General features: G+C 37.0%; 1 protein-coding gene across 2 annotated transcripts; it reads left to right on the top strand.

The window, feature by feature from the left end:
* Nucleotides 1-1,007: 1,007 nt before the first annotated feature.
* On the top strand, nt 1,008-24,243 carry LOC145786661 (ATP-dependent translocase ABCB1-like). 2 transcript variants are annotated; one of them, XM_082598368.1, is made up of 25 exons: nt 1,008-1,141; nt 3,580-3,697; nt 4,045-4,253; nt 4,403-4,514; nt 4,908-5,041; nt 5,916-6,087; nt 6,539-6,663; nt 7,611-7,830; nt 8,108-8,290; nt 8,786-8,902; nt 9,991-10,203; nt 10,573-10,753; nt 11,247-11,420; nt 11,760-11,789; nt 12,272-12,454; nt 13,880-14,058; nt 17,337-17,547; nt 17,942-18,057; nt 18,264-18,403; nt 18,861-19,001; nt 19,407-19,563; nt 19,837-20,034; nt 20,903-21,109; nt 21,886-22,032; nt 22,415-24,243. In XM_082598368.1, the coding sequence occupies exons 3-25, from the start codon at nt 4,072-4,074 to the stop codon at nt 22,622-22,624; spliced, it is 3,732 nt and encodes a 1,243-aa protein (XP_082454494.1). In that variant the 5' UTR covers nt 1,008-1,141; nt 3,580-3,697; nt 4,045-4,071; the 3' UTR covers nt 22,625-24,243. The 2 variants fall into 2 exon arrangements, with proteins under 2 accessions (XP_082454494.1, XP_082454493.1); XM_082598367.1 differs by lacking the exon at nt 1,008-1,141 and adding an exon at nt 2,102-2,299.
* Nucleotides 24,244-24,279: the final 36 nt, after the last annotated feature.

Below are 24,279 nucleotides of genomic sequence, written 5' to 3'. Positions count from 1 at the left end.
TCTCAGTGCGACATCTCGGCTGATACGATATCTGACTTTTGACCAGTGTTTCATGCAACACTAGTCAAACTGATACATTTCTTGTGGAACACCTGACGATCTTTCACGGAACACCGGTTGACATCACTGCAGTAAAGTATAGGCCTGCAGTTCGTACGACTATATTCGAAAAACGAAGGCATCTTTATTTAAAAAAATATAAGTTTAAAAAAATTAAAAAAAACTGCAAGAAAAAAATACTTCTGTGTCTCCTTGAAGGCTGCGCCCGAGGCGACCGCCTCTGCCTTGCCCCTGAGCAAGCCGGGGTTTTCAATTTGGCAGATGAGTCGGAGATCAACCGCTTTGAGGTGAAGAAGACTCGTGCTATGATTCTTGACTGCACACTGCACACTCACAGCCGCCTATGTCACCGGGGACAAGCTGAAGTTGTGTGGAGGGTTGTTGCGTTTTGTTTCAACAGTTTTGATAAAAATACATTGTTTATTCTAACACAAAGGTCAAAATAGCTAATAAAGTCATTCTTTGAATTTCGAAGTAAATGTTTAACTATTTCGATCAATAACGCTTGAACCCTTTTTGGCTGGCCAATGCTGTAGCTGTAGCAACAGGCGGCGACAACTCTACTCACCATTCATTCACCAATCTACGACTGTAACTATGAAGGAACACATTAGCCTACTTGATATTATTCAAGTTTATAACAACAAAAAAAAAAGAATAAGTTATTTCATTTTATAGTAATGGCTCGTAGTTGACTAAAAAAGGGAAGTAAATACATAAATTTTCTCCTGTCGTGGCAAAATCCACGTTGGAATATTGCATCAGCAACTTTAAAAGCTATAGAGCCAAAGACCAAAAGTAAAACAAAGAAATGTTATGTTGTGGCAATCATTAACCAGCTTATCCAGCGAGATCTTTGTTACGCAACATCATGTAACAAAGTCAAAAGGTTATAAATACTGTGAACTACAAAATTCAAGCAGAACAGAATGTCAGCGTTCAGGAAAGTTGTATGGTGCAGGGTTACGTTGCGTAGTTGAAATTGAGAATAGTTTTCTGATTGCATAAGTCCCTTATTCTTATTGAGTGCCACGAGGCTTGTGCTAAAACAGCAATATTGTTGCATTTCCGTGAAGCGCAGGTAGGCTATGTATATGTAATATGATCGTAGGCCAGCTTATCTAAATTGTCAGGTTTACTCTGTGTTGGAATGCAGACATATCGAAAGGGATTTACTATTCGGTCACAAAACTTAGGCCAGTTACTTGTTTTGAGAGGAGCACGAAGGATTTTGAACATTTATAATGTCTTCATCTTCCTTAATAAATTTAGGCGTAGGAGCTAAGTAGATGAATGTTACTGTCAGGAGTTAACTCATACCGTAGGCTATAAAGTACTGTATCACCAGTAGCAGATCCAGGAGGCACTCGGTCCCTGACCCCCCTCTTAAAAAAAATACATAAAACATGCAGGTTTTAATCACTTTTGCAAATTTTCTCGCTCACTCAATGCTCTAGCAACCGAGCAGTTGTCATGGGGCACGCGTGCCATTGATGCACAGATTAGCGCTAGCCTATTTAATAGGATGAATGTTTATTCATCTACCCCTGAAAAGCGGAGAAAAAGTGCAATAGCTTACTGTATGTTCAGTAAATACATTGCTGAGGCCTACTCGTCTATATCCAGTTTTACAATTGAATTAATCTATTTTCAGTGAAGTGAAGTATGTCTTGGTATTGTGTAAGTTCTTTAGCCCTAACTTGTATGCCCTACAGGCTACAGGAATATAGCTTTGATTAATGGTTAAATGCAAACTTCAAACAAAAAAAGCATCTTTGGGCAGCAAAATATGCAAAACGAGACCAAAACAGGACAACATCATGCAAAATGTTCCAGACCTTCTATACAGAGGGAGTCGGTTTTTCAGACCTTTATTTTTATACTGCTCATTTTTTTTCAAATTAATCCTTTTTTCAGAAACTATAATGCCCCACCATTTATCACTGTTGTACATTTGGCTTTAACTTTAACAACAGGAAAACAAACGTTTATGGTAATGCTATTTTTATTTTAGATTGCAGTGCATTTAGTTTACGCCATATCAAAAATAAAAAAATATTTTCTAATTGTATGAATATTTAATTGAAACTATGTCGAAACATTCTCAAGGAAATGTGACTGGTCTAAAAATCAAAAAGTTAGATTCCTTAGAAAAGGTTGAGGGAGATCCCCCGCCTTATGACTCCATTGATGGAAATGAAGGATACCACAACGTGACAGTTGATGTTAAAAATGGAAAGTAAGTAGAAGGTTATTTTGTGGCTTTCAGTAACAAAAATACCGCAGGAAATAAATATGGAATGTGGGCATTTGAGAGCAAAGTGATTGTTTCTGCGATTTGACAGCTTTCTGAAGAAGTAAAGGATACTTCTGTTTTAAACTATAGCCTATTTTAGATGAAACAAACTTTTATTCTGTGAAAGACAATTTAAACAAAGTGAAATTCGTGATTTAGAAACTTAATTCAAAATAAAATCACAACAAAAAATTTTGCCTCGAAAAAAATAGCATTTCATAAGTTCAAAAGATGTTCGAAACAGTTTTCTTTCAAACAGCCTTGACGTGAATCGAATTGAAGAAGACACTACTCGTCTTTTCCCCTTTGTTGTTACGTCACAGGTTGTGACTGGTGATCGTGTCTATTTTCCACTTAATTGGTCGATAAAATATGGTCTGTGTATGGTTTGAATACCCATTACCATTTGAAGGTATAATTCCGTGTGTACGAAGAGAACAGTGGTTTTGTTATATTGTTGATTCTGTTTCCCAAATGACTGAATTACATTGGTCTCACAACAAACACACGCCTCGGCCATCAAAAGCCGCTCCTTTCATATTGAAGATTGCCAACGTTGAATCAATGTAAAAAAACACTAATTTTTCCAGATGGAACTAAGGTAATAATTAAAGTCTGTCTTTCACTATGCGGTTACTCATTAACTAAGCGTTGATACGTCACACTAGGTCGCTTTTGACCTACGCCTTTTGAACATATTTTTACGTTACTTTTGCTCTGTGAAACAAGTGAAGGAAAATGAAAAAAATCATTGAATCAACGTATTGTTTTTGTAATTAAAAAAACAAACAAAAGGTTAAATATAAGACCGTATAAAATTCACTTGCTTATATATTCAATATGTCTACGTTATTGAAATTGTTAATAATTAAACATGGCAGCCTCAAGATTCCAAACACAATCCACCTATATAGATAATTCATCAGAAAATTTGAAGTTTATTGTTGGATAAAGCAATTTTGTGCAACTTTGATATCATGCCATTCAATAGCGGACGGATCGTTTTTCCTTCCCAATACATGCCTGGCATTGCAAGGCAAAGCATTTAAACGCAATGTTTTCCGAACTTTCTAAGCAGCCAGACAATTAACTGATATAATATTTAAGATAACACCTGCTTGATGCAAACATTCGGTTGTCCAGTCATTGTTGTGTAGGTGCGCCTTAACAAAGCGCACCAGGAGTCATGTAATTTTTTTGCAAGTTTGTGTTGTTTATTTCAGGAACGGTTTCAACGGTAAAATTGCTTCATCGTCTTCTTCATCGGCTTCAACATCTTCCTCTGACGATGACGAGGATAAGAAGAAAGAGCCAGAACCAACAGTTGCTTACTATCAAATTGTATGTCAAATTTCACAACATTCAAAGTACTTTTGATATTGACTTTTGGGTGTGAGCAAATAAAGGCTAACTTCCATATGATAGTCAGTATTCGTAAACTGCTAACCTATTTCATGACATTCATTTTACGTCCAAACGTAGTGTGCAGGTCAGAGGGGAGGTGATGGGGCGATCGCCCCCTAAAACACAGAAAATTAAATTTATTTACGTTATTTTTGCAAGGTTAGTAGACCTACACATCTGTGTTTTGTTGACCCCACCCCAGGCTACTTCTACCCCCTGGAGCAGGCTAGATTTAATTCCAGTTGCTTATGCGTTGTTTGAACAGTTCTTCCTCCATTTTTCAGTTCAGATACGCGAATTCTTTGGACTTGATGCTTCTGGTGATTGGGACAATTTGTGCCGCAGCACACGGAGCGGCTTTGCCAGTCATGTTCATCTTGTTCGGCGATATGACGAATTCTTTTGTTGACTTCGGGAAATATGTGCCTTGTAGCTTTAACTACACCATTTGCGTAAATATGAGTATTATTGATCCCAACATCACATCACCACAGTAAGTTATAATTTATTTATTAATGACTCAACGTTTTTTCTACAAGCCTGATTGTCAACTTGTGTGATTTGCCTGCTAGTTAGATTAATATCACTGAGACTTTTCACAGAAATGGCGTTGTTTTATTAATTTCCAACGTATTTTTTTAGAGATTTCTTTGATATAATTATGAATGCTGCAAACCTAAACAAGGATATGGAGCAGTTCTCTCTCTACTACACCTATCTAGCTTGTGGTATCCTTGTGGTCGCCAGCCTTCAAGTAAGTTGCTTTTTATGTGCGAACAATTCTTTTAGTGTTTGCTCATTTTAAATTTATTGCGAGATGCTTCTGCAAAAACATTACCTTTTGAAAAAGAAAATTTAACTTTGTTTTGTTTTATCTGATTACACGACGGATCGATATCCTGAGAGATATTTCTTCAGTCAAAATATAGACCGAAGCCAAAGGCTGTTATAAACCATTGTAAGGTCTATCTTATCCAGCACAAGCAAAACTTGATCTTTTTACATCATTTCAACGTCACCAGACGACGACTTTAAAACATGTAAAAATAACCACTATTGCTAGCTGGAATTGTTCTATGCACTAATTTAAAAACGTGGCATTTCACACCAGGAGCAGAGTCACAAAAGTGAAGTTGTTTGTCCACAGGTGACCTGCTGGATGCTGCAGGCTGTCAGGCAGATCAAGAGGTTGCGAGTTGCATTCTTTCGTAGCATTCTGCGCCAGGATGTTTCGTTCTTTGATCTGAATCCTGCTGGAGAGCTAAACACAAGATTAGCAGAGTGAGTGTTCCGCAAGTGCGCTTGCTTTTCACTGCATCATTTTATCATTATAAACATGCAATGCTTTTTTGTGTAGCCTACTACAACAGAAAGTAACGATAATAGCAGAAGAGTTTATACATTAACACATAAATTGAGAGTAATTGAGCAGTACAATGATTCAATTACCACAAAAATATATATGAAAATATTAAAACATATGATAGTTAAAATGTCCGCTTTCATCAGCGAATGGCAAATGATGACAGCAACTACAAACTATACCACTTTGTACTAAAAGTTTGCGATCATGACTTTCATACTAAACAGTTTTCACCAAAGTATTTTGCAAGCTAGGCTACAGAGTTCCCATTTTAAATTTCTGAAAAATTACTGTTTAGCTTATTGCGCCAACATTGCAAAACAAAGTCATGATCACAATATTGAGTCTTGCTTGCACTTTTGTTGTTTACGCTGTGTTCGATTAGAAGGACAACTTATTTGTCATTTATTGATGTAGTTTCATTGTTTTTGACTTTTTATTTGGGTTCTAATCATGTAAAGCAAAAATTAAAAAAAAAATGTCTTCTCGACAAGGGGAATTTGTATTTCTTCACTGCTTGTTCACGTTGTCATACCTCAACATTGTGCCAAACGCATTTGCGCGGTTGGGACGTCATGTCATCAGAATGTTTGCTCATCTAGCATCCTTTTCTCCTCCGCGTACTTTCTTTAAATGCTTTATGATTTCCAATCTACTTTTATGCTGAGTTCAAATTCGCTTGTTTGCATTCCATTTCCAAAGTTAGATGACGTAACTGTAAGTAAACAAAAGATTTTGACGTCTTGATTATTGCAAACAAGAAATTACGTTTAACGTTAAATTTATGTTTAGTGATGTTCAAAAAATACAAGACGGGATCAGTGACAAAGTATCTGTGTCCATACAAATGCTTTGTCGGTCAATTGCTGGATTAATCATCGGATTTGTTTATGGATGGAAACTGGCCCTGGTGGTACTGGCTGTGTCTCCCCTGCTGGGTGCATCCGCAGTTGTTATGTTCAAAGTAAGGTTTTAATAAACTCATTAACTTCACTTGTAGGTTTGCATATGTTAAGTTTAAAAGCGTTTCATTCACGTTGATTTAACAACTTTTAAAAATAGAACAACTGTAGAGTTTGTGGCACACGCAAATAATTCAGTAAACTTGCTAAATTGTCTTCTTGAAACGGAAGTAAAAAATCGGAAAAGTCGCGAAATCCGAGAAATACCCTCCGTATAGTTTTACAACTTTATACAGCAGAACTCGGCTAATATAGGGATGTAATAAGTGGTGGTTGTATTAACCAGTTTTCCTAAAAGTTGAAGTATCCCTGTATTAAGCGATGACTGAATTTATTAACCTTTTGTTTTAATAATAAGAAATGAATACAAAAATTCTGTTGAACTATCTGAAGGTGACAAACCGTTGGTTATATTATCCGTGGACGCATTAACCGGGTTGTACTGTATTTTAGATAGCAACTTCGTTTACTAAGAAAGAGCTGGATGCTTATGCCAAAGCAGGAGGAGTCGCCGAGGAAGTCCTGTCATCGATACGAACAGTGGTTGCTTTTGCTGGACAAGACAAAGAATCTGAAAGGTAAGTTTAATTTTATAAAAATGTCAAACATTTTTACTAGACAAGTGTAAAAATTTTGGTTCTTTTTAATGCTTTATCACTTGGTGTTATGATTTTTTTTCGTAAATTGTATAACAAAGAAGTGGGGATTACAAATTTAAAGAGATGTTTTTTCCATGAAGAGATCTTTCTTTGCTATTTTGAGTAGCTACAAAGCTTGAAATGATTGATCTATCTTGATGCTTCAATTACAAACTTCGTATGGACTATTCTACCATAACCTATGATTTGAATGGTTGTTATACGTTGAATGGTTGAATAACTACAGGTTGATTGTTGGGAAAAAAAGCAAAAAAATTAACTTTTTGGATTGCAAAAGCCTGTTTCAAATCATATTCGCGATAGTTTTTACACACTTGTAGAAGCTTTAAGACAATGGTCTCAAACACGCGAGGGCATGTGGCCCCCGATGCGTTTTTAACCTCTGAAATAATTAACAATTAAATTACATGTTTTTTCTATAGATTTAGAAAGATAACATGCCCTTTAAAATTGCTCAAAAAATCTGAAAATGCCTATCAAACGTCACACGACTTTCTAGCACTAGGCTACTCTCCAGGTCCATCTCGTTTTGTTTGTATTCTTTCTTGTTTTTCGTTTGCGTTTGTACAGTATTTTTCCATCTCCTTTTTCTTAACTACTTTTTCTTGCTATCTTACGTCGTTGGTGTGTTCTACTGCACCGTACCTTTTTTTATTGCGTTTCAGCTATGTTATTTTGTTTACTGACTTCTTATTGTGTACTACGGCCCTGAGGTTAATTTACAAGTGTTCATTTGACTCTCAGAGCAATTTGAGTTTGAGACCTTTGCTTTTACAGCAGACTCGGCCATAAGGTTAACTGTTTGAAATTCCCACTTGTTGTTAAAAGTGTTCCTTTGTTTATTTGCGGTTATTTTTCATTTACAGATATGATAAAAATCTATTGGACGCAAAAGCAGTTGGAATACGGAAAGGAATCTCCCAGGGAGTTGGGCTCGGTACAGTCTTTCTGATCATGTTCAGCACTTACGGTTTAGCATTTTGGTACGGTAGCGAACTGGTGTTCAATGGGGAACCTAACTTTGATGTTGGCACAATGTTAACAACTTTCTTCGGCGTTTTGATCGGTGCCTTTTCACTGGGAGGGGTGAGTTTCATTTTAGGCATTTTGGGGGATGTAATCCACTGTCCCTTATCATTGACTCTTACAAAGCTTTTGATGTTTTGATACCCTTGCAGTACAATAACTCTGGCTACCCTTCTTTTAACAAGTCAACCTTTTGTTAGCACTGTACACTAATTTAAACAATAAAAAACATTTTTTTACTTTTTGTTTTGTTGTTAAAGGTGATTCAACCAAACTAAGTTGTAACTGAAATTGAAAGACACATTCACTCGTTTTGTTGACTTAAATGTTTATTAAGGCTGCCAGCAACATGGAATACTTTGCTGCGGCCAAAGCAGCGGCCTACAAAGTCTTTGAGATCATCGACAGAGTGCCGGAAATTGATACTTTTTCCGAAGAAGGTCACAGACCCGACGAAGTCAAAGGAGAAATAACGTTGAAAAACGTTGATTTCACGTATCCATCGAGGACCGATGTGCAGGTATGCCATTAACATACCTTTGTCTTTTCTGGAAATACTTCAATATTTTTATTTCAGTATTGTCTTTACCGAAAAGTTACAAAACGCGTACTTGGCAAAGCATGAAACTACCTGCACCAATGTGCCAATAAACGGAAAAAGCATTGAAGACTTTAAAAATCTCTGTATCAAAACGATCACCAGATTGACTAAATCTAACTGCACTCAGGCAAACTGCTTAAAAAAAAACAAGTCGTAACCAGTGCTGCTAACTTCCACAACATGTGTTGCCAATGACCATTTTTGTAAATGATTGGCCCAAAGAGTTAAAATTAAGAAATTTACTTCCAGGAAGAAAGTCACCTGAGGTTTAGAATAATTGCTGATTCAAAGCGTGCGCGAATAAGATCTTTTGATAGTAAGATGCGTGTTTTCAGCTAGCACAGCTCCCTAATTTATTGCTCAATTCATAAACTTTCTATTTTAACTACTCATTGTTTTTAAAATATTGTGCAGGTTTTACATAAAGTCAGTTTCAAAGCAGAGAAAGGGAAAACGACTGCGCTATGTGGTCAAAGTGGTTGTGGCAAGAGTACCTGTGTCCAGCTCATACAACGGTTTTACGACACTCAGGTTGGTTAAATTGTATAAGATAACTGCTAAGTGTGTGACTATTTTGTGCATCCAAACGTCCTGCAGTCACTTTGCTATACTAACTTACTAGCCTACTTTTAAGTTATTTTGGCAGCCGATTGTAGCATCGAATAGACAGCGATAGACACGTGTTAACTTAAACGTTTAATATAAAAATTTAATAATAAAAATAACTTAAACGTTTAATTGGAGGTCTCAATGGCTAGCGTGGAAGCTACACCGTTCTGGTTAGCGAAGCGTCACTGCAGCTCGCTGTGCTAGTGAGTAATCAGCCTTGTGCTGATAGCCGGGAAGAACGCCTTTCTTCACATTACTACTTTTAATTATTATTTAACTATTTTGTTCTATTTTTACGTTAACTTTTTTACTTTCTTTGCTTGTACTTTGCATTACTACTTAGTATTTTTGTGCATTTAAGCGTCTGTTACTTATTTTGCCGTAACTATAATTGTGTAAGGTCTACTCATCGATCGTAGCGTTTCATAAGCCCCATTCTTCAACTTTAACAGTTATTAAACCCAGTTCCTTTTCGTATGGTAAAATAAACTTTTAAGTATAAAAAAGCCACGTTTCTCATGATTTTATGAAACTAAACAAATTTGTTTATGTTTTGCTGTTAATTTTTTTCTTTTTTCGATTTTAATGGGAACCGGTGTTTGTTGTTCTTTATGGACAGCTTCTTGGTAATTTATTTTGTTTTACTTTTGCGTGCTCTGTTTTATTTTGTCTAAATATATGCACACTACTTTTGGTTTACTGTCGAGTCGCTGATTTGTCTTCACTGGATGCAAAAATGTTACATGGACCCATCGGTGCAGGCAAAATGTGGCACATTCAAAAACGTTCAATTATGAAAGGTTGGACTCTGAGTCCTTGTCTTTGTGACTCCTTTACCCGACCATGGAGCCAACAAATAACAAAACTTGACAAAAAAAAAATGAAAAGAGTGAAAATTTGACTATGTATCATTAAGGCTTTGTAATATGAACTCACTCAGTCTAAATGCACAATTCCTCCTTTTCTCCCGTTACTTCCTTAAGCTTAATACTGTCCACGCTTTATTGCAGGGAGGTACAGTTGAACTGGATGGTAGAGACATCAAGACTCTAAATGTGCGTTGGCTCCGGGAGAACATTGGAGTTGTATCCCAAGAGCCGATTTTGTTTGACACGACAATTCTTGAAAACATCCGGTACGGACGAGAAGGGGTCACAAATGACGAGATAAAGGAAGCGGCACGTCAAGCAAACGCCTATGACTTCATCATGAAGCTCCCTAATGTTCGTATATTGTTTTAATGCAAGTGTTGCCATTTACAGCCACATTTTCTCATTTTTTTAAACGTTTTTAACTAATTTGCACTGAAAACCTTTGTTTTATGAAGGATTGAAAAAGAAGGGTATTTGCGATGTACGTAAAAATACGTTGTTGAGTACAACGTATCTATATCTTCATTGTATTTCAGTCGTGTTGTTTATTTAGAGTTTTTTTGCTGCAATGTTAAATTTGTTTTCTGCAAGAAAAAATGTCTGTGGAAGATATATACTTTTCGTAAAATATTTTTTCCTCTGCTGTGTCTAAACGTTATAGTCCTTCTCCGTATAGTGTCGTCCATTTTGTCAAAATCAGTTGTCAATCTTCATCAATAGAAATTTGATACCATGGTTGGCGAAGGAGGAGCCCAGATGAGTGGAGGTCAGAAGCAGAGGATAGCCATCGCTCGTGCCATCGTGCGTGATCCCAAGATCATGCTGCTTGATGAAGCCACCTCTGCTCTGGACACTGAGAGCGAAGCAGTTGTACAAGCTGCCCTAGATAAAGCCTCGAGAGGTGAATGGTCTTCGATATTTTCTTTTGCATATTGTGTTTGCTGATATGAGTTCAGAAAAGAAATGCCACGCGAGCACTGTGGTGGAATGTACATAAATATAGATAATGTTGATGCAGCCATTTATAACCTAAGTTTTGTTATCTCTGCCAAACTTGCAGCACCGCATTGATTCAATTATCATTTTGACTCTGGTTTTACTTTCTTAGAAGAAGCATGCTCATGTTTAACGTTTTTACACTAATTTGTTACAAATTTATATTAGTTACAATATATATTTTAAATATATTATGTATTTATTATATATTATTATATTATATAATATATATTTTATATATATTTTATATATATATTTTATATACAATATATAATTTATATTAGTTACAAAGTTACAATAGTCAAGATATACCTTGATAGATACGTACATTTTCAGCCAATTTGGAAAGCAAGTTTTCATCACGCGTCACTTTTTGATCATCGTTTTACAACGTGCAGGACGAACAACTTTAGTGATTGCTCACCGTCTCTCTACGATACGAAACGCGGACAAGATAGTTGGTTTCCACGAGGGGAGGGCCTTGGAAGAAGGGAGCCACGACGATTTGCTGAAAGTAGAAAATGGAATTTATCAAAATCTGGTCAACATGCAGAGCTACAGCGCAGAAGAGGGTCAGTATGTCCACTTGGGTTATCGCTCAAAAATACAGTCTCTTGCTGCAGAAGATACATTTGCGCAAATTGCTACCAAATGGAAATTTAAATAATTGCATTCATGCATTGAGCTCTTGTAAGTACAGTAAAATATAATTTCTTTTTTAATTGAAACAGGGTTTAGGTTGGAGAGAGACAACATAAGTTACAAACTATAATGGATCGTTACCTAGACAACCACTTTATCTGGCCCACATCTTTACCAGACCGAGTATAGATCAGACCAGATCTGGACCAGATAAAGTGGCTGTCTGGGTAATTTACATGAGTGTACTAACAATTTGTTTCAACTTTTAGGAGGAGATATGCACAAGAAAATGGAAAGAGGTAAGTTAAGCTTAAAACGACTATTTGCAAGATTTTTTTCGATTTGATGTTCTCAAAACATCAAAACATATAGTTTGCAAACATTAAAGTCTAACCAATTGATGGTAGAATATCCTCAGTAGGCTATACGCCACTTAATATTGAATTGATTTCATGCTGAGAAAATTTGTTCTTAAGTTTTGAAACAAAAGAAAACATGAAAACGACTTAGACTAATTTATTTTTACCTAAGTTCATTTACTTGTTTTTGTTTAGAATTAAAATGACATGTTGGAAGAACTTAGTTCTAACTAAACTAAAAAAAGATTTGAAGGACTTGGACCTATTTAAAATTTCACTGTTTTCCAAACACGTAAAAATAACTTTAAACAAAAGAGTTTTCATATCTAAGACACTTATAATAATGATTCAAACGATGTCTATTTTATGACCGGAGTCCTTAAAAACAGTGCTTTTTGACTAAATCTTAACTTAACCTTTAGCCCTAAGCGACAAGAAGAGCGCTCATAGGAACGTAAAGCGTTTAACCAGTGTTGGGAGCGTGGCATCGGATTCAAAGGAAGATGATGAGGAGTCGAATCCCGAGGAAGAAAAAGAAGACCTACCTGAGGTTGCTTTCACAAGAGTGATGGGGATGAATAAACCGGAATTGTCTTATATTCTCAGTAAGTTTGTTTTCAGATATAGTTTTGCATTCTAAGTTTGTTCAGGCAAGCAATGAAGAGTTTTTCTAACCAGTTGACCTAAATTTTCTTAAATACTTTGTATCTAAACAAGACGAAAATTAACGCTTTTCGGCTAACAAAACTTTTGTAAATTTACTGAATCTTAGAATCTTGGATTTAAGAATCTTGGAATAGCTTTCACTTTTAATCGGTTAAATCAGGGGTGTGCAGACTTGCAGCACTGCTGGGCCAAATACACATAACCAACTTGGTCGCGGCCGCAACTGAAAATATGTATTGTTCACTGTATTATGACGCATGTGCACGCAATAAATAACCACGCAGCTATCTCACACCTAGCTAGTCTAAAGACGTCTTCAGACGTGGACGTCGCTATAATAGCGTAGCGACGTCCACGCTTTAGAACGCAAATAGCGGGATCCTCAGCGGATGGATCTTCACTCCTTTTTCACACACATCACGCGAGTAGGCTATTCGACCGCAAATAGCCGATTTTGTCTGTGTTTTTTTTCGTCAGAATTAATAAGTAGAATTAGGCCACCAAAGATAAAATGTGACTGCAACCAAAAGATCTAACTACAGGGGTTGTAGGTAAAGATTTGTTTGTTTGATTTCATACTGGATGAACTTGTCGGGTTACCAAACAAAAAATAATGTTTGCTAAATATTGCAAACTTGAGACATAAATGAAAATCTTCTAGCGAACCACACATTTTTTAAAATCCGGACCTTTCCCCAAACCAAACATTTTAAGCTTACGGGCCACGTTTGGCCACATTTTAAGCCCTCTGGCCACGGTTTGAACACCTCTGGGTTAAATTCTTCATCTAGAAGTAGGATTATTGTTCGTTATTATTCAGTTGATATTTAATAGTCAAATTGTGCTTGCTTGAATGGAAATTCAAATCCAAGCTAAAAGTTTTAATGCTTACCGTTGGTTGCCTTGTCCAATGGCATGCGTTAGATTTTTTGTTGCCAATAAGCGTTCGCTGAAAATCACTTTCTGACGTGTTATCGCGTTAACTAGCTTCCCATTGAGAAATTGTTTTGTCACAAAAACATTTCGTCGACCTTCGCATTACAAAACTTTGCACATATATGGTTCTTTCAAAGCAACTTAGTGCTCCAAGTTAGGTAATTGAGTTTTATGGGAAGTTACAAGATTGAACTCTTAGGTGGAAGCTGGAAATGAGTTCAACCATCAGCTATGTGCAAACATTTGCTAAATACGTAAAAGTAAACACAAATTACCTCCAGGACTTTTATTGTGCTTATATAACGAACTGATGTCAGCATGCTGTTAACTTTATGTCGACATCAGAATACGTTGTATTGAGGGTAAAATACTTTGATCATAAAGTTAAATTTAATTGTTATAAATTTAGCAAGTCATTGTTGTCATAGTGGGATGTATTGGAGCAGCAGTGAACGGCGGAATCCAGCCTTGCTTTGCAATCCTGTTCTCTGAAATCTTGAACGTTTTCTCTTTGTCGGACGTCGATAGACAAAGGAGTCAAATCACTTTGTTTTCCTGTCTCTTTGTGGCCATGGGTGTAGCTGCATTTGTTGCCAGCATTGTACAGGTTGGTTTGAAGAGAATATCTTGTATATTTTTGATGGTTTCAAGCGTGTTAGTAATAATTTACTTGTGTTAATAATAAAGTAAAATGCTTGCATAAGTGTTAATAATTACGTTCCCACATACGTTTCTATATATCTGCACTGACAATCTCTGCTTTGAAAGTGATGAGAGCAACGCATATCAACGATTAGTAGACTACAGCACTGTGCAAGAACACTCAATATTGTGCATAGGAAACTCAAACAGATTTTGCTTTTCCCTTTCTGTAGTTTTTGTATAAGGTGTAAAGGCTTGCGACATTTTCATGGTAGTAAACTTTTGTAGAAGTGGACTGTGTTGAATAGGCTTCATCCAAATATAACTCAGGCTTGAATTCGGAAAAGTTTACAATTGCCTTTGATATTTTACATAAACCATTTTCCAAACAATCGACATCTCGTGTAGTTTAAATTTATGTCTTCACATTTATAACCATAACTCAAGCAAAACTCACAGCAACCACTAAACAGTAGACTACCCACCAACTTTTGAAATAGCGGTCGCAATTTTCAACTAATATTACAACAATGAAATGATAAACAGAACAATGAGATTTCAGATGTCTTACTATAAAAGCGTCGTCAGCAATAAAAGTACCAGTAACTACGGTGTTTATTGAAGGATTTCAAATAATCTAATAGTTTGCTTTTCTTGTAAGTGTTATAAAAACACTTTTGGCGTGATGTTGGGGGGTGCGGGAAAGATGAAGTATTATGATTAGTTATAAAGGAATAACTTGGAAATCAGGATTTGCCTGCCTGCTTCCTTCCAAAACAAAAATTGACTAGATTCTTGATATGCGAGTAGCCCTCAACACCAACACACCACAATTTGAAGACAGCATCAACAGGAACACAGTAAATACGTCACTGCTGAGCTTGTTGTTTAACCACCACTACGGAAAAACTACTTTGCATTTTTGTACAACTAACGAAATAAAGTTAGTCTCGGAGCCAACTGCAATTTTGATGACAGGATTGGGCAATCAGGAGCCTGTGTGGATGCTATTGCATTGAGAGTGCAATTGGCCTGAAAGAGTTTCCGTAAGCTCATCCCTATTCTTATGGACAAGGATATTTCCTTCGGTAGTCGAGGTCACATGCATAATATGTGTGGAAGGAGTGTTCTACTGCATGCAATTGACACCTAGCCCATTACCATCAAAGAGCGAAATCGGCTATATTGCAATAATAATGTCATAAAATGATGGATCTGTTCCGAGTGCCTTTCTGACAGGATGACGATGGAAGAGCTGAGATCCAGGCTTGGTATCCATCAGCTTGGAGATGTCATGAGATGAAGAAGGCTACGTTGGATGGACACATGCAACAAATGGAATAAGTCGCGTGGCCCAAAGAAAATCCAGCCCTTTAACGTCCATGTGAACAACCCTTGAGAACACCCTACGGAGCGTAAGCTGTAGAATACGTTTGAGAAGATCTGCGGTTGACAGATTTCGTCTTGGTCGACTTTTCAGGACCAGTGGCATGGGAAATGCCATCAAACAGAGTAGAAGATTGTTGACCACCCACCCAACAATACGCGGAACAAGAGACGTTAAATCAAAGAAATATATAGAGAAACAATCATCAAGAAAAAAAACACAATTCTCATTCCTCCGTATGAGGAAACTATCATATTGTGTTATTTAATTATGAGAAACACCATGGCTCTGTTATTTACACATGTAAATGAAATTACTTCACAATGTAGATTTTAACGACCTGTTTTAGCCTGATGCTGCAAGTTCGCTGTGGCAATAACGGTTTGCACTAGCTTTCGGAACACAGTTCCCGGTCATGTGCTGTGACGAATGATGTTGAATCAGTGGATCGTTGTTTTATGCGGCTCTTTTGTTTGGCTTGAGGCTGCTGTCTTTATGTCTGTTGAGTTTCTGTGTTAGGTGTGATTGTTGCGAAAGTTTGTTTAATCTCTTGATTATTAGATTAGGTGACGTAGTTCTTCCCTTTGCCAATTGTTGATCTTTGGACTCAGTCCACTTATGAAAATGGCCTTTTTGAAGCGCAATCGTACCGCGTCGTTTTCTCTGGCAATGATGGTAAATTAAAGTCGGCGAGGCACTGTTGTTAATAATCAAAGACCGAACTTTTATCTGAGCTAAGGTGTTCTTTCAGGCGGGAGTGGACGGATCGTGCTGCCTATATAGCTTTCCCTGCATTTTTTTGCATATGATCTTGTAGACACAGTTCTTGGTGGTACACATGTCGTCGTTCCGTAGTGGGCAGTCTTGTAGCCGGCAAGGTTCAGATTTTTGTGGTTTTTGAAGGGCATTTCGGAAGGTTCGTGAGCGTCGAAGAGGCGGACTGGCAAATCCAGTTCTTTGAAGAATTTCTTTAGTTTACAGTTCACGTCGTCGCTGATAAAAGGAAATTCAAAATGTGTTCAGTTATATGGTGTTTGGGGGTTTTGTCTATTTTGCTGGTGTCTTGCTGAAGAAAGTCCTTGGGGCATCCGTTGTTCTCGATTGTCATCTCGAATTCCCTCAGGTGTGGTGTTGCTCTGTTGGATGAAGAACATCTATTTTTTCTTTTCTGTATTTTGTTTAAGAGTATGATCTGCTTGGTACTTGTGGGTAGGGCCGAGTCGAAATGTGGGAGTAATTTTAAGTAAATAAAATTACTTTTGAATCATTCTAGAAGGGGGTGCGAGAACTGGTTGGTGATTTCAAAGGGGTGCCGACAAGGAAAGAGATTAAGAACCACTGAGTTAGAACATGAACAACAACAACATCTCTCCTTTACAGTATCAAAGCAATTGCCCTTGAGGTCATTGGCTTAGTTCTCTTGAACTCAACTACAGCACGGCTGCGAACAAAAGTGGCAAATCCAAGTTGTCTTAGTTGGGTCAGCTGACTCAGTTAACACTTTGCCACTTTTTACATTGAATTGATGTTGAAATTACACCTTTTGAAGGTTAAATCTCTGTATTCGTTTGAAGTTGTTAAGCTGAAGGCGAGTCAAAAGTGTTTTTTCATTGTAACTGGTTGTTATTTTGTAAGTGATTAAGCATTTTATTTGTTTGCTAGCAAAGATTGTAAACTCATGAGATAGATAGCTCTTCTCTCTTCAATGCGATCGTACAATAGTGTGAGTTATAAAATATCTTACAAACTCTTCATTTATTTTTGAACGATTTTTCAAACTATGCTTAAGCGCTGTACATAACAATTGCTCATGAACGGAATTGGTATTAACCCACATCTTTATTTACTTTTTCTAGAATGCGTCGTTTGGAAAATCTGGCGAAGAGTTAACAGCCAGACTCCGTTCCATGGGATTCAAAGCGATGCTACGACAAGAAATTGCCTACTTTGACGACCACATGAACAGCACCGGAGCTCTGACCACTAGATTAGCCACTGACGCGTCAAGAGTCCAGGGATGCACTGGAGTCCGAGCCGGAACCATCATACAGAGCGTATTCGCGTTAGGTAAAACGTTGTTCAAGTGATTTTTCGTACTACTTCGAGAAAAATGTGTATTTTCAATCAAAATATTATGACCAGGTAAAAGGATATTCCCAACAGCGTAACTCCTCGAATAATATGCAAAAACGCTTTGAAATATATAACTCCGTTTCATGTGACAAAAATAATGTGGTTGATTTACAATTTTGTGTAAGCTTTGCAACATTAAGTTTATATCTCGAAAGAAACCCTTCCAATGTGTGCGTGTTAGTTTCACCGCAGCTGTGGGTATTGCTACTACTGTCTGTTTGAAAAGCTGCTGATAGCAACGTGTTTGTATAATGGATAATATAGCGGTATATAGATTATTTATTGTTTATACTTCGTCTTGTGAGGTTACGAACATCTTATAATTCAGGTGTCGCTCTGGGCATAGCTTTTGCGTACGGATGGCAATTGACTTTGCTGACATTGGCATTTGTTCCATTCATGATTGGTGCAGGAGTGATCACAATGAAAGTGTTGACTGGGCAGGTAAGATGTTGGAGAAGTTTATAAAACGTTAATTTAACGTAATTTTATGCCATTTAGTTATCATTGTCAATGTAGGATAACATTAGCAGTACGGTTAAGTGAAGTATTATGAAGTGATGTAAAGTTCGAGTGTAAATTAATCATTATTAAAAAAAAATAAGCTCAAATTGGTTTGCCTTCTGACATCCACTTTTTTATCCTTCCAGTCTGGTCAAGAACAAAAAGCTTACGAAGAAGCTGGCAAGATAGCAACTGAAGCCACACTCAACATCAGAACAGTTGCATCACTAACAAAAGAGAGATCTTTCTTCCAGAGATACGAAGAGGCCCTCGCCACTCCTTACAAGTAATCTTTTGCTTTTGTATAGCTTCGTGTATTAATTTACAGTTGAACTTGTAATGAATGATATAGGCTGCTACTTTAAATTCTTAAAATCTTTTTTAACTTTTTGATTTGAATTAGTAGCAGACCAAATAGTCCGCCATGCTTGAGTTTAATTCCTTCTGCATGTTATTTTTACGATAATTTCTTGTTAGTTGTAGCTTAATATTCAATTCAGAAATGGTTACACGTCTGTGCTTTCAAACTATGCTTGCAGTAAAAAAAACTCATTTTTGCCTTAGGCTATCTCATTTTGTGCTCAGTATCTACAACAAGCAATCGTCTAGGTTTTACGAAATTATTAATGCTTGTTCAACTTGGTGTAGAGATGATGCTTTTGACAGTGTAATCAAAGAAAAACCAACAGCCATACACGTGTAATGCGAAAGTTGTGAATGTAAAATATTTTAATTTATTCCAGGCAATCGCTCAAAAAAGCTTATTTCTATGGCGTTTCGTTTGGCTTCTCTCAATGCATCGTGTTCTTTGCATATGCTGCCACCTTCCGGTTCGGCGGATGGCTAGTAGAAGAAGGTTTGATGGAATTTGAGAATGTCTACAAGTACGATATGTTCTTTTACTGCTTGTTTTCGTTTCGTTTATAACCAAAAAGTGGTGATGCATCATTTCGAAAGCAAAGTGGTTGTTATTGAAATAAAGCGCTTTATCAAATTCATGGTGTATCTAGTTTAAACTTGACTTTAATGACATAGACTCTTTATTTCGTAGTTTCTTATTATTTGCTCTAGGGTGAAAGCTGATTTCGTTGACGCTCTAATATTTCGCTGTCACCCTAGTACCAGCACCATATTCAATGTATTTATTTATGTAGCTGTGTAGCATAAATGATTTATACTTGCTATAGTGCTTAATCATATGAAAAAGGATCTGAACCTTAATCTGCTACTAGGAATGTTCTCGTTCCATCAGTCTCCATTCTAACCCTACAAATTGCTGCTTTATTAAGATGCTTGATGGCGGTTATCTTCGGTGCGTTTGCGGTTGGTCAGACGAGCTCCTTTGCGCCTGACTATGCACAAGCCAGGATATCTGCCGGACGACTGTTCAAGCTGTTGGATAAAGTACCGGAGATTGACAGCTACAACGAAGAGGGGCTCACACCGGTAACAAAAAAGAATAAGCTTTGATTTATTTCAAGTCATCTGAACTCGTTTTCTTAACTTTAAATTCAATTTTCAACGTCATTCTTTGGCTAGTCACGTGTGGCGAGTGTTTCCGACCAAATAAATAACATTGTGACGGCTTTAAAGTATCATGCATCTGATTTTTGTTTTACAGCTTATATTTTTTCAAATAATCACATAGTTTGATCCAGGTGTTGTTACCATAAACATAAACCATTGCACATTATACCACAACCTCTTATTTAAATGCAGGCGGCTTGCACCGGAAGCATAGACTTTACTGACATCAAGTTCAACTATCCCACTAGGCCGGACGTCCAGGTACTGAAAGGCTTGACCACTGCTGTCCGTCCTGGACAGACGGTCGCACTCGTTGGACAGAGTGGGTGTGGAAAATCAACTTGCATTCAGCTGCTTGAAAGATTCTACGATCCAGTGGAAGGGATAGTGGTAAGTAGGTGTTCGTGTGCACTGTGCAAGATGCAGAAATTGCCCAATATCGTCAACATATGAGTTGTTTTTTGAGTGATTGATTGCTTTTGCGTTATTGCTTGAGGTGTAAAATAATAATAATTTATTTGCATCAGACAAAGCTGTCCATATCCAAAACAAAACAACAAAATAATACACAAACTGCAAATGCACAAATAACGAACAACAACAACGAAATAACATCAAAAAACAACAAAATAATACACAAACTGCAAATGCACAAAATCTCAATAAATAGGCTAGGCCTATCTACTGTTACAAGTTTACAGGCAATGGTACGGTAGCGTTACAAGTTAGAAGAACTGAAAGTATTGAGAACGATAAAAACAATCAGATGACATGGCAGCCATCAAAACTAGATAATAGCATACATAGAATTATTATAATGAAGACGGTAATTTGATATACGATGGCAATCAGACCTCATCAGGGAGGCAACAATAGAGTTAGACGATACTTCGCATCTTCCAACAAAAGAAAGATTAAAAAAAAAGTACGTGCTTTCACTGAATTAAAAAGATGAACTCGGAAATTAGTGTAAAGTTTAATTGCAACGAAAGTTCAATGACTTCACCAATCGATCTGTTAAGCACGTGGTCAGTGAGAAGCAGGGGAGGGAGAACCCTTTCTCTTAACAAGCCAAATATAAAAGTGCTTCAGAAATGTTACCAGAAAACCTTTTGGTAACTCGACTTTTCGTGTTCGCTAACCTTTAGTCATCCTCTTTCAAGCAACATTTTATTTTTCAATCCGAGTTTCAAATTAATCAATTGCATCGGACGGCAACCTTGACTAACAGTACAATTAAAACTTTTTTATGTTTCAGAGCCTGGACCGAACTAACACGCGGGAACACCAGATCGGCTGGTTAAGAACTCAGCTCGGAATTGTGTCACAAGAACCAGTTCTGTTTGACCGGTCCATTGCTGACAACATAAGATATGGTGACAATACTAGATGGGCGTCTATGGACGAAATAGTGGCTGCCGCTAAGAGCGCCAACATCCATAATTTCATTGAAACTCTACCACAGGTAATATATATTTCAGAATGCAGCAACATTACATTAAAACAAAAAAGAAACGTTGTAGAATGACGAGGTTGAACTTGGTTTGGTTTTTAATCTTTTCCTCGGTCCTGGCAGTTTCGCATACTTGTAGAGGCTGTTGAAACAGGGCTGAAGCTTCGCTCAGGCGCGAATAAATTGTCTCGTAGTCTGAATGACATTAACAATAATGAACTCTGCTGTAATGCATGAAAGTTAAGTCATGGTCCGGCAACCAAAGATTAAAACGGCACGGTCTGGCTTTGGAAACTTTTAATTATGGGTTTAGTATCTGCATTTCAGGCTTCGTTCTTTTTGCTTTAACCTCCTACTTCTTGCTATTATGACTAGAGAGTAGAGACACTATTCTCATTATCCTAGTTTTGCATAGCAAGAAAGCGATGAGAAAAAGTGGCCTTTGCCTTCATCAACTGCAATAAAATGCGATGTAGACTTTTTTCGATAAGTTTAGTATCTGCGGTAATTTTTAATTAAAAACTTTTCAAGAGCCGAATCTTTCCGACGCTTTAAAATGTTGGCAAACCATTCTTGGCATAACAATTACGTAGGTTATGAAGCGGTTCATTGTGTTTGAGAACGATAACAATTTATCCTTTCATTTCATTAAGAGTTTTCAGTCATTATGGCATCATTTATTACTACCTTTGAAAGCAAATGGTAAAATAAAGGTCAGAAATTATTATTTGGCAACCCACATTTGTTACACTGTGTAACTGTACACCTCGTGTTTTTAATGTATTCAGAAATACGACACCAGTGTTGGAGAAAAGGGCGGACAACTTTCCGGTGGGCAGAAACAGAGAGTCGCTATTGCGCGAGCCATGTTGAGAGATCCGAAAGTTCTTCTGCTTGACGAAGCCACGTCAGCTCTGGATGCTGAAAGCGAAAAGGTAAGCGGCAGACAAAAGTCGTCTGTGACACCGGTTTAATGTTTTTAGTTGTTGAAACGACGTAAAAAAGAAAGTTTTTTTTTTGGCTGCGATATTGGCCTTTACGTGCGAAACTTTATATGCTGAATCAATCACTTATGTATATGCTACATTATACATTACAAGCTTACAAATCTTAACAAGATACTGAGGCATGCATGAAGGTGGACACGAAAATTGGCTTCCTTGCCTATCTGTCTACTTAATCTAAATCTCCAGCGTAAGACCGGATAAGATAAATCATTTGGAAATATTTTTGTAAAAATAAAAGAATCTCTGAAAGCCCTTTACAAAAAATTAAAAAATGCCAGTAGCCGTTCATTAATTTCCCGCTTCTTTTCAGGTAGTTCAAGAGGCTTTGGACCACGCCAGTGAAGGCAGGACATGCATCGTGATTGCCCACAGACTCTCCACGGTGAAGAATGCTGACCTGATAGCTGTCATCGAGAATGGAGTCGTCGTCGAAACAGGGACGCACGCCGAACTGCTTGCTTTGAACGGGTCCTACTTCAGCCTTGTCAATGCTCAGTTGCATGGGAAAGCAAAGGAGTAAAGAAAATTATAAGAAACAATTTTGAGCCTGTTACTGACAGACGCACCATAATGATGACACAGCGTATCTTGTAAGGTGCAAAACACCATTTTACGAAAGGTTTGGTTTTGAATGCGTGCATCCGGTTGCTGACAACGTCATGTGACTGAGAACTTAATTTTTTTCAAGTGTAATTTGCAATGGTAACTTCAATGTAATGTAACTAAAAACATGCGGTTTCTGATATTTTCTGCACTTTGTTACTTTTACTTTATTTTGATTCAGTGATATCTTAGATGTAAGTTTACTGGTGTTTCTTCATTTGCGAGACATTTGTTGGTTCCGTTATGTTAATTTCGCCATTTTAATATGAAATTTATGCAAAACTTTTCCCATAGACTTACTAATTGAAAGCACTACAAATGTATAGCACATTGAATTACCCACACGCATCAACCAATGAACAAGTCCTATACAGCCTTTAGTTGCCTACAACAATCAAGCAAAAAATTGTTCGTTGTGTGTTACATTTATAATAAATTTCTATTGCTTAAATTGACCGCAGTTATACCTTTGTCGATCTTCCGTGGATTATAAGAAAGCTCACCTGCTGATTTCCCTCTTGTATAATGACCCGTAGGTCTGGACTCCACAATGTGTTGGATGAACTGAACCGAGCTAACTTCACTGAAAATGTGCAAATCTCTAATCAACAACTTCTAAGAAATTGTGCAAATCAGTTCTCAAATTTGAAGTCATTGAACTTCAGTAGCGTCGTTGACCGGAGTCCATCCAGGGGTTACTTTTGCACGGTTATAGGTAAATTGTTCGTAAACAATTGCTCGTAAAACAATTGTTCGTAAACAGTTGTTCGTAAACAGTTGTTCGTAAAACAATTGTTCGTAAGCAGTTGTTGGTAAAATTAAATCCCTTAAACAGTTCTTCGTAAAGCATTTCTTGGTATACACCAATTCTCAATTGCATGCACGAAGAAATGCTTTATGAACATTGTTTTACAAAGAATTAAATTTACGAACAATATTGTTTACGAACAATTGTTTTACGAACAACTGTTTACGAAAAAAACGTCGGACACCCTTTTGGACGCAGTAATACGGTGTGATTGCATAAAATTCTTACATTGATACCTTGATTTTGAGAGCACTTCCGCTCTTGGGAGAGAGAGCCTCTAAAACTATGGCCTTCGAAACATTTATTTCATTAAGACTTAAACATGTTTTAGATTCCCAAACATTTATAGTTGTGGCCTTGGTGATTTATTCAATCTTAAAAATATTTGGCAAAAAAAATAGCTCACTTAAGTCTTGATAAGTATATTTTAAATTATTGTCAATGAAAACTAGATTTCTTTTGCATTCCACTTTTGGCTAATTATTGCGTTTATTCAGCTATAAATTTTTGAAAACTTCATTGAATAAACTCGTTGGTTGGGGGTTGCTAGTTGTGTTGTTTATGGAACTCCATGTTATTGCTTTACAATTTTGTAACATTGCCCACTTGATCGCATTATTCGCTCTTTTGAATTTGTTGCAGATTCTTCTAATTGGTTTAGACTGTATTCATTTCTTCATAATTGCTGCCTGTAATTATTCCTTTTTGTGCTAATAAATTACCCTTTCACGCAATTATTGCCATTTCCAGACTGTGAGACGGTT

Source organism: Aplidium turbinatum, chromosome 17, assembly GCF_918807975.1.
Source record: "Aplidium turbinatum chromosome 17, kaAplTurb1.1, whole genome shotgun sequence".
NCBI classification, from domain to species: Eukaryota; Metazoa; Chordata; class Ascidiacea; order Aplousobranchia; family Polyclinidae; genus Aplidium; species Aplidium turbinatum.
The sequence above is the reverse complement of the archived record's forward strand: the minus strand, read 5'-3'. Positions and strand labels throughout refer to the sequence as shown.